The following is a 19275-nucleotide window of genomic DNA, read 5'->3' on the forward strand; positions in this document are numbered from 1 at the left end:
TGAAGACTGAAGTTTTCGACTCCAGCAAAGTCCTTCCAGATTTCCCTGGCATGGGTCAGAGTGGGACGGTTCTTTCTCCGCCACTGCTGGAGGGTCTTTATTTGCCCAGATGTGTCTGTAATCAGCAGAATGATTTTCTGCCAGCATAAAGCAGCTTGATGTGTCTCTGCTCCTCCCATGTGATTCTGTCTTCGTTCTGCTGCTAACTGACTTTGAGCACTTGGTGATTAACTATTACAGTTAAGATGTGACCCCTGCAGACCCCTACTACAGCACAGAGGTCCACGGGGTTCATGTGCTTCCTAACTGCCTTGGGCACCTTGAAAGCTGCAGAAAATGATTTTTTTAAAAGAAAAGAAAGGAAAAAGGGTCTGAGCTGGAAAAAAATGCAGGTGGAAAGAGAGGGAGGCCCCATTTAAATCATTACCCTGATTTGCAGCCCTCAGGGTAGGTGGAGCTGAAGCAGCAGCTGGCCAGCCTCCTACTGCAGGGTCTGGAGCAGATTGTTTTCCACGCAGGCACACACAACATATACACCAGAGTAACACATAGAGCTTTCTCATTCATTTCCATGTGCATAAACACATGCTATGAGGGAGAAGAGTAACGTGTTGTAAGGAAAGAATGTGCCAAACCACACAACTCTGCAGCCTATAGTGGAGGACAACAATGCAAACACACACAAAAGCAGATATCCACATGTTCAACACATGTTGCAGAGAGGAGTTCATGCAGGGGTGTTGGCCCCAGAGGGTTAAGTCAGGGTGGTACGCCCCTCATGTCCCCTCTAATTCCAAAACGATACCCCCCTTTCTACGGAGCAACAACACCTAGAAGACGAGTGGAGCTTCCCTTAGTTTTTAAGTCAGAATCACCTCTTATCTGCTAAAGAATTTTTCACGTATGCATTCAGGAAACAATGATGGCGTTCTGGTTTAGTTAAAAAGCAAAGATCTAAGATTAAATGTGAGACAAAAATAGCTTTTAGAGAACAAACCCTTATCAGAGGCCCCTTTAATCAAGTGAAGAATTTCATCCATATAAGATAAAGCAGACATCTTTAAATGACTCCAGACAGCACATTACGTAATGTTTGGTTTTTCTGATTAGTTACTTAGAAAATACAACTGCACATGCAGTGAAGTGGAGCTGTAACCATCATCTGATCAAAGAACAAAGCTCCCTGCAATATGACAGCCAACATGTGAAGCCTCTTACCCCTTTGCCCATGACGCCGTTGTTGTAAGGCAGGCCTATGAACTGGAAGGCAGCCTCCTGGATAAAATAGGGATTGAGGATTCTCATGTCCGCCGGCTCCCGGGGCACGTAGTGGGCCACCGACTTCCAGAAACCCTCCGTGCCCCTCTGGAGTGCAGAAAAGGAAACAGAAACATTCATTCATTTTGCACTTTTAACCATTTTTGACATAGAAAACATGACACCTGCTGTACAAATTTACCAAGCAAAACATCAGAGTGAGATTATCCTCTGCATCACTGACATAAAACACAGAAGCTCTCCTTCCACTCATTAGGTGGAACGAGATGGAGCTTTAACCTGCATTTGTGGGTTTCAGGGTGAACTGTGTTCACAGACCGTGGTTTCTGGAAGTCTTCCTGAGTCCATGCAGTGGTTTCCACTAGAGAATCATGTCTGCTTTTAATGCAGAACATCACCAGCATCCAGCCTTGGCCCATGCACACAGAGATTCCTCCTGATTCTCTGAATCTTCTGATAATATTCTACACTGTAGATGGAGGATCTTCAAAGTCTGAGGAACATTTTTCTGAAATTGTTCCACAGTTTTAGATCCAGTTTGTCTCAGGTTGGTGAAGCTCTGTCCATCTTTCCATCTGAGAGACTCTGCCTCTCTGAAATGCTCCTTTTATACCCAGTCATGTTACTGACCTGTTACCAGGTAACCTGGTTAGTTGTCCAATGCTCCTCCAGGTGTTTCTGGTTTGTACCAGGTACTTTTCCAGCCTTTTGTTGCTCCTGTTCCAACTTTTTCCATCAGATTCACTATCAGCTCATATTTTCATCACATGGTGAAACATCTCCGTTTCATCCTCTTAGATGTTGGTTATCTGCTACTGGGGATAAAATATGGATGATACATATTTGAAATTTGTGTGTGAATAGATGAGAAAATAGCCCATATTTCAGCTTTTCAGTTACATTTTAGGGCTCTTGTGTCTTCATTTTACATTATTCTGGACAGGAATGTAGTCACAGAAAGACAAGAAGGTGACCTGTAGCAAAGAGAACCAGGTCTGGGTCTGAACATTAACAGACGTAAAGCTGAGAAGTCACATATTCCTCAACCCGATCCAACACCTGTAGTTAAATGAGATTAGAAAGGAAATGGCTGAAATCCCACCCTGACCTCACGGTGTTTCTGTGAAACCTCAGGTCATTTGTACTCAAGGCAATCACCATCAGTCGCTACGTCACGCTAATAAAACACTTGTTCCACTCACTCATAAAACAGCAGCCACTGGATTTTAGGGAGATGAGACACTCACAGAAAGAAAAATGTTAAGAAACAATGGAATTCAATCCTGATTCTGACTTTTTAAACTCTACAAGCCAGTGAACTCCTTCACAGCTGTAGCTCCAGCAGTGGAAGTAAATAAAGATCCAACAAACGAGAAGTACGTGATTGACTTGCCTGACAGAGTGTCTTCCTAAAGCCATGAGGCCAGTACAGTCAGCCGATGTCAATGGCAATCACCTGTTCAAATAGTCAAGTACCCGCCCAGCCACCTTTGATAAAGCCATGCATGACTCTGTGGGAGAGTGTTGGCAGAGGCAGTAGCAACAAGTCTGCTGGCTTTGTGGCTGCAATGGCGGCAGCTCTGTTTGAACCCCGGTCCTGTTCAGTGCCGTCGGCAAGCTGCAACAGGAACAGCAGCTCATCTCTCCTGTCAACACAACTTGTGGTTGCCAAGACTCTATTTAACAGCGCTGTTTGAAATGTGTATGGGTTCCCTAATAAAGAGAGTGATGCATTTTTTCTCTTTATTCTAAGAAAGAGAGCGGCTCATGACACACACCCCTTCACTTTACAGAGCAATGACCTAACATGTACACAGACACAAATGTCACAGGGCGGGGATTTTTTCTGAAGATCTTCAGATCAGTACAAGAGAAATGGAAGAGCAATTAGCATGTAAAGGCTGAAGGGAGGGAGGAGACGTGGGTGCTGTTATGAGTTAAGGAATGTGGGAAGTTGCTTACATTTAACAGAACTCAAATTCAAACATCCTACATGGTCCTGGGAGCTGAACACTTACGCTCCAGAATTTGAAAGAAGAGCTTGAACCTGAATATTTACCAGTAAGACGGCCTTGAAGGAGCTTTAACCTGAAAATTTAACCTCCAAACTACAGCAGAAGAGCATTAAATTCAATATTTAACCTCCAAACTACAGCAGATGAGCATTAAATTCAATATTTAACCTCCAAACTACAGCAGACGAGCATTAAATTAAATATTTAACCTCCAAACTACAGCAGATGAGCATTAAATTCAATATTTAACCTCCAAACTACAGCAGACGAGCATTAAATTCAATATTTAACCTCCAAACTACAGCATAAGAGCTTTTGACTGAATATTTACCCTTTTAACTACAGCAGAAGAGCTTTAAGCTGAAAATTTAACCTCCAAAATACAGCAGAAGAGCATTAAATTGATTATTTAACCTCCAAACTACAGCAGAAGAGCTTTACAATGAATATTTAATCTCCAAACTACAGCAGAAGAGCTTTAAACTAAATATTTATGCTCTAAACTACAGCAGAAGAGCTTTAGATTTAAAGTTGAACCTCCAAACTACAGCAGTAGAGCTTTACAATGAATATTTACCCTTTAAACTACAACAGAAGAGAATTAAATTGAATATTTACCCTCCAAACTACAGCAGAAGAGCTGTAAACTAAATATTTACACTCCAAACTATAGCAAAAGAGCTTTAAGCGGAAAATTTAACCTCCAAAATACAGCAGAAGAGCATTAAATTGATTATTTAACCGCCAAACTACAGCAGAAGAGCATTAAATTGAATATTTAATCTCCAAACTACAGCAGAAGAGCATTAAAGTCAATATTAAACTTCCAAACTACAGCAGAAGAGCTTTAAACTAAATATTTATGCTCTAAACTACAGCAGAAGAGCATTAAATTGAATATTTAATCTCCAAACTACAGCAGAAGAGCATTAAAGTCAATATTAAACTTCCAAACTACAGCAGAAGAGCTTTAAACTAAATATTTATGCTCTAAACTACAACAGAAGAGCTTTAGATTTAAAGTTGAACCTTCAAACTACATCAGTAGAGCATTAAATTGAATATTTAACATCCAAACTACAGCAGAAGAGCTTTAAACTAAATATTTACGCTCCAAACTACAGCAGAAGAGCTTTAGATTTCAACTTGAACCTCCAAACTACAGCAGTAGAGCTTTACAATAAATATTTACCCTTTAAACTACAACAGAAGAGAATTAAATTGAATATTAACCTCCAAACTACAGCAGAAGAGCTGTAAACTAAATATTTACGCTCCAAACTACAGCAGAAGAGCTTTACGCTGAACATTTTACCTCCAAATTACAGCAGAAGAGTTTTAAAATTAATATTTACCCTCCAAACTACAGCAGAAGAGCTTTAAACTAAATATTTACCCTCCAAACTACAGCAGAAGAGCTTTAAAATGAATGTTTACCCTCCAAACTACAGCAGAAGAGCATTAAAATGAATATTTAACCTCCAAACTACAGCAGAAGAGCATTAAATTGCATATTTAACCTCCAAACTACAGCAGAAGTGCATTAAATTGATTATTTAACCTCCAAACTACAGCAGAAGAGCATTAAATTGAATATTTAACCTCCAAACTACAGCAGAAGAGCATTAAATTCAATATTAAACCTCCAAACTACAGCAGAAGAGCTTTAAAATGAATATTTAACCTCCAAACTACAGCAGAAGAGCATTAAATTGCATATTTAACCTCCAAACTACAGCAGAAGTGCATTAAATTGATTATTTAACCTCCAAACTACAGCAGAAGAGCATTAAATTGAATATTTAACCTCCAAACTACAGCAGAAGAGCATTAAATTCAATATTAAACCTCCAAACTACAGCAGAAGAGCTTCAGATTTAAAGTTGAACCTCCAAACTACAGCAGTAGAGCATTAAATTGAATATTTAACCTCCAAACTACAGCAGACGAGCTTTACACTAAATATTTATGCTCCAAACTACAGCAGAAGAGCTTTATACTGAATATTTACCCTCCAAACTATAGCAGAAGAGCTTTAAGCTGAAAATTTTACCTCCAAATTACAGCAGAAGAGTTTTAAAATGAATATTTACCGTCCAAACTACAGCAGAAGAGCTTTAGACTGAATATTTACCCTCCAAACTACAGCAGAAGAGCTTTAGACTGAATATTTACCATCCAAATTATAGCAGAAGAGCGTTAAACTAAATATTTACCCTCCAAACTATAGCAGAAGAGCTTTGGACTGAATTTTTACCCTCCAAACTACAGCAGAAGAGCTTTAAACTAAACTTTTATGCTCCAAACTACAGCAGAAGAGCATTAAATTAAATATTTACCCTCCAAACTACAGCAGACGAGCTTTACACTAAATATTTATGCTCCAAACTACAGCAGAAGAGCTTTATACTGAATATTTACCCTCCAAACTACAGCAGAAGAGCTTTACACTAAATATTTACCCTACAAACTACAGCAAAAGAGCTTTAGACTGAATATTTACCATCCAAACTATAGCAGAAGAGCATTAAATTAAATATTTATGCTCCAAACTACAGCAGAAGAGGTTTAGACTGAATATTTACCATCCAAACTACAGCTGAAGAGCTTTAAAAACTAAATATTTACGCTCCAAACTTTAGCAGAAGAGCTTTAAGCTGAAAATTTTACCTCCAAATTACAGCAGAAGAGTTTCAAAATGAATATTTACCGTCCAAACTACAGCAGAAGAGCTTTAGACTGAATATTTACCGTCCAAACTATAGCAGAAGAGCTTTAGACTGAATTATTACCCTCCAAACTACAGCAGAAGAGCATTAGACTGAATATTTACCGTCCAAACTATAGCAGAAGAGCTTTAGACTGAATTATTACCCTCCAAACTACAGCAGAAGAGCATTAAACTAAATATTTACCCTCCAACTACAACAGAAGAGCTTTTGACTGAATATTTACCCTTTTAACTACAGCAGAAGAGCTTTAAGCTGAAAATTTAACCTCCGAAATACAGCAGATGAGCATTAAATTGATTATTTAACCTCCAAACTACAGCAGAAGAGCATTAAATTGCATATTTAACCTCCAAACTACAGCAGAAGAGCATTAAATTCAATATTAAACCTCCAAACTACAGCAGACGAGCTTTACACTAAATATTTATGCTCCAAACTATAGCAGAAGAGCTTTATACTGAATATTTACGCTCCAAACTATAGCAGAAGAGCTTTAAGCTGAAAATTTTACCTCCAAATTACAGCAGAAGAGTTTTAAAATGAATATTCACCGTCCAAACTACAGCAGAAGAGCTTTAAACTAAATATTTACCCTCCAAACTACAGCAGAAGAGCTTTAAAATGAATGTTTACCCTCCAAACTACAGCAGAAGAGCTTTCAACTAAATATTCACCCTCCATACTACAGCAGAAGAGCTTTAGACTGAATATTTACCCTCCAAACTACAGCAGAAGAGCTTTAGACTGAATATTTACCATCCAAACTATAGCAGAAGAGCTTTAAACTAAATATTTACCCTCCAAACTATAGCAGAAGAGCTTTGGACTGAATTTTTACCCTCCAAACTACAGCAGAAGAGCTTTAAACTAAACATTTATGCTCCAAACTACAGCAGAAGAGCATTAAATTAAATATTTACCCTCCAAACTACAGCAGAAGAGCTTTAAACTAAATATTTACCCTCCATACTACAGCAGAAGAGCTTTAGACTGAATATTTACCCTCCAAACTACAGCAGAAGAGCATTAAATTAAATATTTACCGTCCAAACTACAGCAGAAGAGCTTTAAACTAAATATTTACCCTCCAAATTAAAGCAGAAGAGCTTTAAAATGAATGTTTACCCTCCAAACTACAGCAGAAGAGCTTTAGACTGAATATTTACCCTCCAAACTACAGCAAAAGAGCTTTAGACTGAATATTTACCATCCAGACTATAGCAGAAGAGCTTTAAACTAAATATTTACCCTCCAAACTACAGCAGAAGAGCTTTGGACTGCATTTTTACCCTCCAAACTACAGCAGAAGAGCATTAAATTAACTATTTACCCTCCAAACTACAGCAGAAGAGCTTTAAACTAAATATTTACCCTCAATACTACAGCAGAAGAGTTTTAGACTGAATATTTACCCTCCAAACTACAGCAGAAGAGCATTAAATTCAATATTTACCCTCCAAACTACAGCAGAAGAGCTTTAAACTAAATATTTACCCTCCATACTACAGCAGAAGAGCTTTAGATTGAATATTTACCCTTTAAACTACAGCAGAAGACCGTTAAAATGAATATTTAACCTCCAAACTACAGCAGAAGAGCTTTACACTGAAAATAAAACTTCCAAACTACAGCAGAATTGCTTTAGACTGAAACTTTAACCTCCAAACTACAGCAGAAGAGCTTTAGACTGAATATTTACCCTTTTAACTACAGCAGAAGAGCTTTAAGCTGAAAATTTAACCTCCAAAATACAGCAGAAGAGCATTAAATTGATTATTTAACCTCCAAACTACAGCAGAAGAGCTTTACAATGAATATTTAATCTCCAAACTACAGCAGAAGAGCTTTAAACTAAATATTTATGCTCTAAACTACAGCAGAAGAGCTTTAGATTTAAAGTTGAACCTCCAAACTACAGCAGTAGAGCTTTACAATGAATATTTACCCTTTAAAGGTCCCATATTATACACTTTATTCCCAATCTGAGACCATTCATTAATATCTAAATGAAATATTTCCGCCATGGTATGGACAAATCGACCCTCAGTTTGAGTGCAGCGGCTTCTCTTCACCTCCCTCTTTTTAGCAGCTTCAGAAATGTGCCGTTTATGGTGGGCGGAACCCTGGTGGAGCAGCTCAGCTGTTGGCTCCGCCCATCGCATCGCCCGTCATGAGGTGATTGACAAGTTAGGCCTTAGCGGTAACTAGACGCTGATTACAGCGTAGTGAAGGATAAACAAACGCCGGAACACCGGAACCCATTCCTGAAGCCCCCATTACCGACCCAAACCGTGACGCACGGAGAACACAGCTAGCTACGCTCATCAATCTGATGCACAATGGCACTGGATACAAACAGTAGAAACAGTGACTTGGCTACATTTACAACAGTGCTAATATATTTTCAAGCTATCAGACTAATAAGGCCGAAACGATAAAATAACTGCCAGCTCTTACCTCTCCAGCTGTGTCACGGACAGTTGGTATTGAACCTGGCTTCAGCTTCAAACGGTTGGCGAAGCCTGCTTTCCATGGCCCCATGTTGTGGAAACAGTCCTCTTTGAAATGCTGGCCACAGACATGCAAAACCTTTGGAAGTTTTCCGGGTACATTTCCTCCAAAAATAAAATTAATCCACTCAGTCCTCGTGGGTTCAGTGGATGGAAGTAAAAAAACGTTTTCGTGTTCATTTATGCAGCCACAAACAGAACAGTGCTTCTGTCGCTTAGCCATGTCCGCTAACGAGGGTTGCCGAAAAGGATAAACACTGGGCGCTAGGTGATTTTTAGAGGGCGGGCTTTGAGAGCCGGTAAGCGGGTCCATCGCTCTGTGGGGAGTGGTTATTGTCCCTTATGACGTCTTAACGTACAGGCTTTCAAACTCGCTCAATTCAGCGCTTACTTCCCTAGAGGTGGAGCAGGGGGGAGAGAGAGCGCCTGAAAGAGTTTCACACTTACGGGTCTCCTACACATGCGGGGGGACCAGTATGACTGTTCCAAAACCATTAAAAAGTGAATTTTGCATAATATGGGACCTTTAAACTACAACAGAAGAGAATTAAATTGAATATTTACCCTCCAAACTACAGCAGAAGAGCTGTAAACTAAATATTTACACTCCAAACTATAGCAGAAGAGCTTTAAGCGGAAAATTTAACCTCCAAAATACAGCAGAAGAGCATTAAATTGATTATTTAACCGCCAAACTACAGCAGAAGAGCATTAAATTGAATATTTAATCTCCAAACTACAGCAGAAGAGCATTAAAGTCAATATTAAACTTCCAAACTACAGCAGAAGAGCTTTAAACTAAATATTTATGCTCTAAACTACAGCAGAAGAGCATTAAATTGAATATTTAATCTCCAAACTACAGCAGATGAGCATTAAAGTCAATATTAAACTTCCAAACTACAGCAGAAGAGCTTTAAACTAAATATTTATGCTCTAAACTACAACAGAAGAGCTTTAGATTTAAAGTTGAACCTTCAAACTACATCAGTAGAGCATTAAATTGAATATTTAACATCCAAACTACAGCAGAAGAGCTTTACACTAAATATTTACGCTCCAAACTACAGCAGAAGAGCTTTAGATTTCAACTTGAACCTCCAAACTACAGCAGTAGAGCTTTACAATAAATATTTACCCTTTAAACTACAACAGAAGAGAATTAAATTGAATATTAACCTCCAAACTACAGCAGAAGAGCTGTAAACTAAATATTTACGCTCCAAACTACAGCAGAAGAGCTTTACGCTGAACATTTTACCTCCAAATTACAGCAGAAGAGTTTTAAAATTAATATTTACCCTCCAAACTACAGCAGAAGAGCTTTAAACTAAATATTTACCCTCCAAACTACAGCAGAAGAGCTTTAAAATGAATGTTTACCCTCCAAACTACAGCAGAAGAGCTTTAAAATGAATATTTAACCTCCAAACTACAGCAGAAGAGCATTAAATTGCATATTTAACCTCCAAACTACAGCAGAAGTGCATTAAATTGATTATTTAACCTCCAAACTACAGCAGAAGAGCATTAAATTGAATATTTAACCTCCAAACTACAGCAGAAGAGCATTAAATTCAATATTAAACCTCCAAACTACAGCAGAAGAGCTTCAGATTTAAAGTTGAACCTCCAAACTACAGCAGTAGAGCATTAAATTGAATATTTAACCTCCAAACTACAGCAGACGAGCTTTACACTAAATATTTATGCTCCAAACTACAGCAGAAGAGCTTTATACTGAATATTTACCCTCCAAACTATAGCAGAAGAGCTTTAAGCTGAAAATTTTACCTCCAAATTACAGCAGAAGAGTTTTAAAATGAATATTTACCGTCCAAACTACAGCAGAAGAGCTTTAGACTGAATATTTACCCTCCAAACTACAGCAGAAGAGCTTTAGACTGAATATTTACCATCCAAATTATAGCAGAAGAGCGTTAAACTAAATATTTACCCTCCAAACTATAGCAGAAGAGCTTTGGACTGAATTTTTACCCTCCAAACTACAGCAGAAGAGCTTTAAACTAAACTTTTATGCTCCAAACTACAGCAGAAGAGCATTAAATTAAATATTTACCCTCCAAACTACAGCAGACGAGCTTTACACTAAATATTTATGCTCCAAACTACAGCAGAAGAGCTTTATACTGAATATTTACCCTCCAAACTACAGCAGAAGAGCTTTACACTAAATATTTACCCTACAAACTACAGCAAAAGAGCTTTAGACTGAATATTTACCATCCAAACTATAGCAGAAGAGGTTTAGACTGAATATTTACCCTCCAAACTACAGCTGAAGAGCTTTAAAAACTAAATATTTACGCTCCGAACTTTAGCAGAAGAGGTTTAGACTGAATATTTACCCTCCAAACTACAGCTGAAGAGCTTTAAAAACTAAATATTTACGCTCCAAACTTTAGCAGAAGAGCTTTAAGCTGAAAATTTTACCTCCAAATTACAGCAGAAGAGTTTCAAAATGAATATTTACCCTCCAAACTACAGCAGAAGAGCATTAGACTGAATATTTACCGTCCAAACTATAGCAGAAGAGCTTTAGACTGAATTATTACCCTCCAAACTACAGCAGAAGAGCATTAAACTAAATATTTACCCTCCAACTACAACAGAAGAGCTTTTGACTGAATATTTACCCTTTTAACTACAGCAGAAGAGCTTTAAGCTGAAAATTTAACCTCCGAAATACAGCAGATGAGCATTAAATTGATTATTTAACCTCCAAACTACAGCAGAAGAGCATTAAATTGCATATTTAACCTCCAAACTACAGCAGAAGAGCATTAAATTCAATATTAAACCTCCAAACTACAGCAGACGAGCTTTACACTAAATATTTATGCTCCAAACTATAGCAGAAGAGCTTTATACTGAATATTTACGCTCCAAACTATAGCAGAAGAGCTTTAAGCTGAAAATTTTACCTCCAAATTACAGCAGAAGAGTTTTAAAATGAATATTCACCGTCCAAACTACAGCAGAAGAGCTTTAAACTAAATATTTACCCTCCAAACTACAGCAGAAGAGCTTTAAAATGAATGTTTACCCTCCAAACTACAGCAGAAGAGCTTTCAACTAAATATTTACCCTCCATACTACAGCAGAAGAGCTTTAGACTGAATATTTACCCTCCAAACTACAGCAGAAGAGCTTTAGACTGAATATTTACCATCCAAACTATAGCAGAAGAGCTTTAAACTAAATATTTACCCTCCAAACTATAGCAGAAGAGCTTTGGACTGAATTTTTACCCTCCAAACTACAGCAGAAGAGCTTTAAACTAAACATTTATGCTCCAAACTACAGCAGAAGAGCATTAAATTAAATATTTACCCTCCAAACTACAGCAGAAGAGCTTTAAACTAAATATTTACCCTCCATACTACAGCAGAAGAGCTTTAGACTGAATATTTACCCTCCAAACTACAGCAGAAGAGCATTAAATTAAATATTTACCGTCCAAACTACAGCAGAAGAGCTTTAAACTAAATATTTACCCTCCAAATTAAAGCAGAAGAGCTTTAAAATGAATGTTTACCCTCCAAACTACAGCAGAAGAACTTTAAACTAAATATTTACCCTCCATACTACAGCAGAAGAGCTTTAGACTGAATATTTACCCTCCAAACTACAGCAAAAGAGCTTTAGACTGAATATTTACCATCCAAACTATAGCAGAAGAGCTTTAAACTAAATATTTACCCTCCAAACTACAGCAGAAGAGCTTTGGACTGCATTTTTACCCTCCAAACTACAGCAGAAGAGCATTAAATTAACTATTTACCCTCCAAACTACAGCAGAAGAGCTTTAAACTAAATATGTACCCTCAATACTACAGCAGAAGAGCTTTAGACTGAATATTTACCCTCCAAACTACAGCAGAAGAGCATTAAATTCAATATTTACCCTCCAAACTACAGCAGAAGAGCTTTAAACTAAATATTTACCCTCCATACTACAGCAGAAGAGCTTTAGATTGAATATTTACCCTTTAAACTACAGCAGAAGACCGTTAAAATGAATATTTAACCTCCAAACTACAGCAGAAGAGCTTTACACTGAAAATAAAACTTCCAAACTACAGCAGAATTGCTTTAGACTGAAACTTTAACCTCCAAACTACAGCAGAAGAGCTTTAGACTGAATATTTACCCTTTTAACTACAGCAGAAGAGCTTTAAGCTGAAAATTTAACCTCCAAAATACAGCAGAAGAGCATTAAATTGATTATTTAACCTCCAAACTACAGCAGAAGAGCTTTACAATGAATATTTAATCTCCAAACTACAGCAGAAGAGCTTTAAACTAAATATTTATGCTCTAAACTACAGCAGAAGAGCTTTAGATTTAAAGTTGAACCTCCAAACTACAGCAGTAGAGCTTTACAATGAATATTTACCCTTTAAACTACAACAGAAGAGAATTAAATTGAATATTTACCCTCCAAACTACAGCAGAAGAGCTGTAAACTAAATATTTACACTCCAAACTATAGCAGAAGAGCTTTAAGCGGAAAATTTAACCTCCAAAATACAGCAGAAGAGCATTAAATTGATTATTTAACCGCCAAACTACAGCAGAAGAGCATTAAATTGAATATTTAATCTCCAAACTACAGCAGAAGAGCATTAAAGTCAATATTAAACTTCCAAACTACAGCAGAAGAGCTTTAAACTAAATATTTATGCTCTAAACTACAGCAGAAGAGCATTAAATTGAATATTTAATCTCCAAACTACAGCAGAAGAGCATTAAAGTCAATATTAAACTTCCAAACTACAGCAGAAGAGCTTTAAACTAAATATTTATGCTCTAAACTACAACAGAAGAGCTTTAGATTTAAAGTTGAACCTTCAAACTACATCAGTAGAGCATTAAATTGAATATTTAACATCCAAACTACAGCAGAAGAGCTTTAAACTAAATATTTACGCTCCAAACTACAGCAGAAGACCTTTAGATTTCAACTTGAACCTCCAAACTACAGCAGTAGAGCTTTACAATAAATATTTACCCTTTAAACTACAACAGAAGAGAATTAAATTGAATATTAACCTCCAAACTACAGCAGAAGAGCTGTAAACTAAATATTTACGCTCCAAACTACAGCAGAAGAGCTTTACGCTGAACATTTTACCTCCAAATTACAGCAGAAGAGTTTTAAATTGAATATTAACCTCCAAACTACAGCAGAAGAGCTGTAAACTAAATATTTACGCTCCAAACTACAGCAGAAGAGCTTTACGCTGAACATTTTACCTCCAAATTACAGCAGAAGAGTTTTAAAATTAATATTTACCCTCCAAACTACAACAGAAGAGCTTTAAACTAAATATTTACCCTCCAAACTACAGCAGAAGAGCTTTAAAATGAATGTTTACCCTCCAAACTACAGCAGAAGAGCTTTAAAATGAATATTTAACCTCCAAACTACAGCAGAAGAGCATTAAATTGCATATTTAACCTCCAAACTACAGCAGAAGTGCATTAAATTGATTATTTAACCTCCAAACTACAGCAGAAGAGCTTTAAGCTGAAAATTTTACCTCCAAATTACAGCAGAAGAGTTTTAAAATGAATATTTACCGTCCAAACTACAGCAGAAGAGCTTTAGACTGAATATTTACCCTCCAAACTACAGCAGAAGAGCTTTAGACTGAATATTTACCATCCAAATTATAGCAGAAGAGCGTTAAACTAAATATTTACCCTCCAAACTATAGCAGAAGAGCTTTGGACTCAATTTTTACCCTCCAAACTACAGCAGAAGAGCTTTAAACTAAACTTTTATGCTCCAAACTACAGCAGAAGAGCATTAAATTAAATATTTACCCTCCAAACTACAGCAGACGAGCTTTACACTAAATATTTATGCTCCAAACTACAGCAGAAGAGCTTTATACTGAATATTTACCCTCCAAACTACAGCAGAAGAGCTTTAGACTGAATATTTACCATCCAAACTATAGCAGAAGAGCATTAAATTAAATATTTATGCTCCAAACTACAGCAGAAGAGGTTTAGACTGAATATTTACCCTCCAAACTACAGCTGAAGAGCTTTAAAAACTAAATATTTACGCTCCAAACTTTAGCAGAAGAGCTTTAAGCTGAAAATTTTACCTCCAAATTACAGCAGAAGAGTTTCAAAATGAATATTTACCGTCCAAACTACAGCAGAAGAGCTTTAGACTGAATATTTACCGTCCAAACTATAGCAGAAGAGCTTTAGACTGAATTATTACCCTCCAAACTACAGCAGAAGAGCATTAAACTAAATATTTACCCTCCAACTACAACAGAAGAGCCTTTGACTGAATATTTACCCTTTTAACTACAGCAGAAGAGCTTTAAGCTGAAAATTTAACCTCCGAAATACAGCAGATGAGCATTAAATTGATTATTTAACCTCCAAACTACAGCAGAAGAGCATTAAATTGCATATTTGACCTCCAAACTACAGCAGAAGAGCATTAAATTCAATATTTAACCTCCAAACTACAGCAGACGAGCTTTACACTAAATATTTATGCTCCAAACTATAGCAGAAGAGCTTTATACTGAATATTTACGCTCCAAACTATAGCAGAAGAGCTTTAAGCTGAAAATTTTACCTCCAAATTACAGCAGAAGAGTTTTAAAATGAATATTCACCGTCCAAACTACAGCAGAAGAGCTTTAAACTAAATATTTACCCTCCAAACTACAGCAGAAGAGCTTTAAAATGAATGTTTACCCTCCAAACTACAGCAGAAGAGCTTTCAACTAAATATTTACCCTCCATACTACAGCAGAAGAGCTTTAGACTGAATATTTACCCTCCAAATTACAGCAGAAGAGCTTTAGACTGAATATTTACCATCCAAACTATAGCAGAAGAGCTTTAAACTAAATATTTACCCTCCAAACTATAGCAGAAGAGCTTTGGACTGAATTTTTACCCTCCAAACTACAGCAGAAGAGCTTTAAACTAAACATTTATGCTCCAAACTACAGCAGAAGAGCATTAAATTAAATATTTACCCTCCAAACTACAGCAGAAGAGCTTTAAACTAAACATTTACCCTCCATACTACAGCAGAAGAGCTTTAGACTGAATATTTACCCTCCAAACTACAGCAGAAGAGCATTAAATTAAATATTTACCGTCCAAACTACAGCAGAAGAACTTTAAACTAAATATTTACCCTCCATACTACAGCAGAAGAGCTTTAGACTGAATATTTACCCTCCAAACTACAGCAAAAGAACTTTAGACTGAATATTTACCATCCAAACTATAGCAGAAGAGCTTTAAACTAAATATTTACCCTCCAAACTACAGCAGAAGAGCTTTGGACTGCATTTTTACCCTCCAAACTACAGCAGAAGAGCCTTAAATTAACTATTTACCCTCCAAACTACAGCAGAAGAGCTTTAAACTAAATATTTACCCTCAATACTACAGCAGAAGAGCTTTAGACTGAATATTTACCCTCCAAACTACAGCAGAAGAGCATTAAATTCAATATTTACCCTCCAAACTACAGCAGAAGAGCTTTAAACTAAATATTTACCCTCCATACTACAGCAGAAGAGCTTTAGATTGAATATTTACCCTTTAAACTACAGCAGAAGACCGTTAAAATGAATATTTAACCTCCAAACTACAGCAGAAGAGCTTTACACTGAAAATAAAACTTCCAAACTACAGCAGAATTGCTTTAGACTGAAACTTTAACCTCCAAACTACAGCAGAAGAGCTTTAGACTGAATATTTGCCATTATGGCTGGGAGATTAATCGAATTTTAATCACAATTACAATCTGGGCTTTCAATGATCATAAAAATAAGATTATTTGCTCCATCTCAGTTTTCTCTTGTGTTGTTTTCAGTTGCAAATCGAGCATCCCTGGCAGCGCTCTGCTGCAGACTCCTCCCACTGCTGCAGACTCCTCCTGCGACGTCGCTCCTCCATCATTTTCTATAGAACTTGCGCAATCAGTCGGAAATGGCTGCCCTCCTCCAGCCAAGCAAGCGACATTAGTGCATGTGAAACGTTGCGCTCGTTCACGTAGACGTGCACAAGGGGCTTGCTTGTGACGCAACACAAGAGAATAGAAAAATGTTCAAGTCGCAACTAAATCACCCACCAACTCCCAGAGACAGAGCGATAACAAACATTATAAACAAACAGAACTTATTTTCCTCACCAAAGACCAGTGCTCATTTAACACGGTAAACAACCCGGGGCCACTTTGGACAAACGGAACCAAAGCCATCTCATCTCCATTTTAGTGGAGTGTCTCTCCTGCCCTGTATGATGAGGGTGTTGTGAAGGATGTGGCTATAATCTGATGTTTCGCCACCACTACAGACCTGTGGTCAAGCTGCACCATAGAGCCGTATGACGTGGATTTCAATGTGAAAACCCTAAGCTAAGATATGCTAATAAATGCTATGATACGCTAAGATATGCTAAGATATGCTAATAAATGCTATGATACGCTAAAATAAGCTAAGATATGCTAATAAAAGCTATGATACACTAAGATAAGCTAAGATATACTAATAAAAGGTAAGATATGCTAAGATAAGCTAAGATATACTAATAAAACGTAAGATATGCTAAGATAAGCTAAGATACACTAAGATAAGCTAAGATATGCTAATAAAAGGTAAGATATGCTAAGATATGCTAAGATACACTAAGATAAGCTAAGATATGCTAATAAAAGGTAAGATATGCTAAGATAAGCTAAGATACACTAAGATAAGCTAAGATATGCTAATAAAAGGTAAGATATGCTAAGATAAGCTAAGATACACTAAGATAAGCTAAGATATGCTAATAAAAGGTAAGATATGCTAAGATAAGCTAAGATAAGCTAAGATATGCTAATAAAAGGTAAGATATGCTAAGATAAGCTAAGATACACTAAGATAAGCTAAGATATGCTAATAAAAGGTAAGATACGCTAAGATAAGCTAAGATACACTAAGATAAGCTAAGATATGCTAATAAAAGGTAAGATACGCTAAGATAAACTAAGATAAGCTAAGATATACTAATAAAACGTAAGATATACTAAGACAAGCTAAGATGCGTTAAGATAAGCTAAGACATGCTAATAAAAGGTAAGATACGCTAAGATAAACTAAGATACACTAAGATAAGCTAATAAAAGGTAAGATACGCTAAGATAAACTAAGATACACTAAGATAAGCTAATAAAAGGTAAGATACGCTAAGATAAACTAAGATACACTAAGATAAGTTAAGATATGCTAATAAAAGGTAAGATACGCTAAGATCAGCTAAGATAAGCTAAGATATGCTAATAAAAGCTATGATACGCTAAGATAAGCTAAGATATACTAATGAAACGTAAGATATACTAACATAAGCTAAGATGCGTTAAGATAAGCTAAGACATGCTAATAAAAGGTAAGATACGCCAAGATAAACTAAGATACACTAAGATAAGCTAAGATATGCTAATAAAAGGTATGATATGCTAAGATAAGCTAAGACATGCTAATAAAAGGTAAGATATGCTAAGATAAGCTAAGATATGCTATGATAAGCTAAGATTTAACAAGACAATTTTTATACAGCATAATTGTAGATGCACACACATGGCAATTTTTAGGCATCCACTTTTCCGAGTTGGTGCAGTGGGAATGCCAAATGCCTGATAACATTGCCTACCCCTTGGGTGCTCAGAATTTACGAGGCAACTTAAACACAGCATACGATAAGCTAGAATAAGCAGAGCTAAGCGGAGATAAGCTTTGTCATTGCAAGCTCAGTTTGGGGGCACTGACTCTCAGATGAAAAATGAAAGAAAAAGTCGGAAATGAGTGTTTGGTGGACTATATCTTAGTTGTAACAATGCTTCTCGCTAATGGGACTGACTGAACAAAGCTGCAGACGCAGAGTCCAGACACAGCTGATGTGTTTGTTCTCCTTTAGACTGATTCGGCAGATGCTTCATCCAGAGCTACTTGCAGCGAGCAGCACAGTGCGGTTGTTGCACTGGCGGAGTTTCCAAAAGGCTTTTAGATAACAGGAGTTTGATCAGAACAACTGAGCTCCGTCAGCAGAGGAAATAAGAGAAAGAAATCAACCAGTAAATTCAAACATGCTCAGGCTTTTTTTAGTCTGGCTCTCAGTCTACCATCCTTACACTCTATTACCTCTAATTCCTGTTGTGGACTTTTTGCTTAACTTTCTCGATGCCAGTGCTGTATGTATGTGGCTGTAGCTCAGGAGGAAGAGCAGTTGTCTGCCAATTGAAAAGTCTTGGATCAGTTCCAGGCTTAGATTACATGCCGATGACCCTGAACCCCACGTTGCCTCCTGATGTGTCTATCGGGGTATGAATGCAAGTGATAATAAAAAGCACTTAATATAAAACAACAGACGTGCTGTGTGAGTGAGTGTATGAATGGGTGAATGTGACATGTAGAGTTTTGTGTGGCCAACATGACCAGAAAAGTGCTGTATAAGTACAGTCCATTCACCATGTATTTGTCTTGTGATTCCACCGCTGCAGGATTATCACAGCTACGAAAAAGAGCTTAAAGTGAAGGATTAGACGAAGAAAATGCCACAGGGTGAGGAAAGAACCTGCTGTAAGCCAAGACAAGATCAAAAGGATGGAAAAAGTGCCTGAAGAGGAAAATAAGAACAACAAAAACCTGCTGAACTTCTTAAAATAGATGTTGCAGAGTCATG

General features: G+C 37.1%; 1 protein-coding gene across 7 annotated transcripts in view; it reads right to left on the reverse strand.

The window, feature by feature from the left end:
- Positions 1-19275, reverse strand: part of st3gal3b (ST3 beta-galactoside alpha-2,3-sialyltransferase 3b) — a 203563-nt gene that overhangs the window by 29949 nt on the left and 154339 nt on the right. For all 7 annotated transcript variants that reach the window (XM_041992354.1, XM_041992355.1, XM_041992357.1 and 4 more), the window contains one exon: positions 1219-1365. In XM_041992354.1, the coding sequence (XP_041848288.1) occupies positions 1219-1365 (147 nt within the window). The remainder of the gene's footprint in view (positions 1-1218; positions 1366-19275) is intronic.

Source organism: Melanotaenia boesemani, chromosome 8, assembly GCF_017639745.1.
Source record: "Melanotaenia boesemani isolate fMelBoe1 chromosome 8, fMelBoe1.pri, whole genome shotgun sequence".
NCBI classification, from domain to species: Eukaryota; Metazoa; Chordata; class Actinopteri; order Atheriniformes; family Melanotaeniidae; genus Melanotaenia; species Melanotaenia boesemani.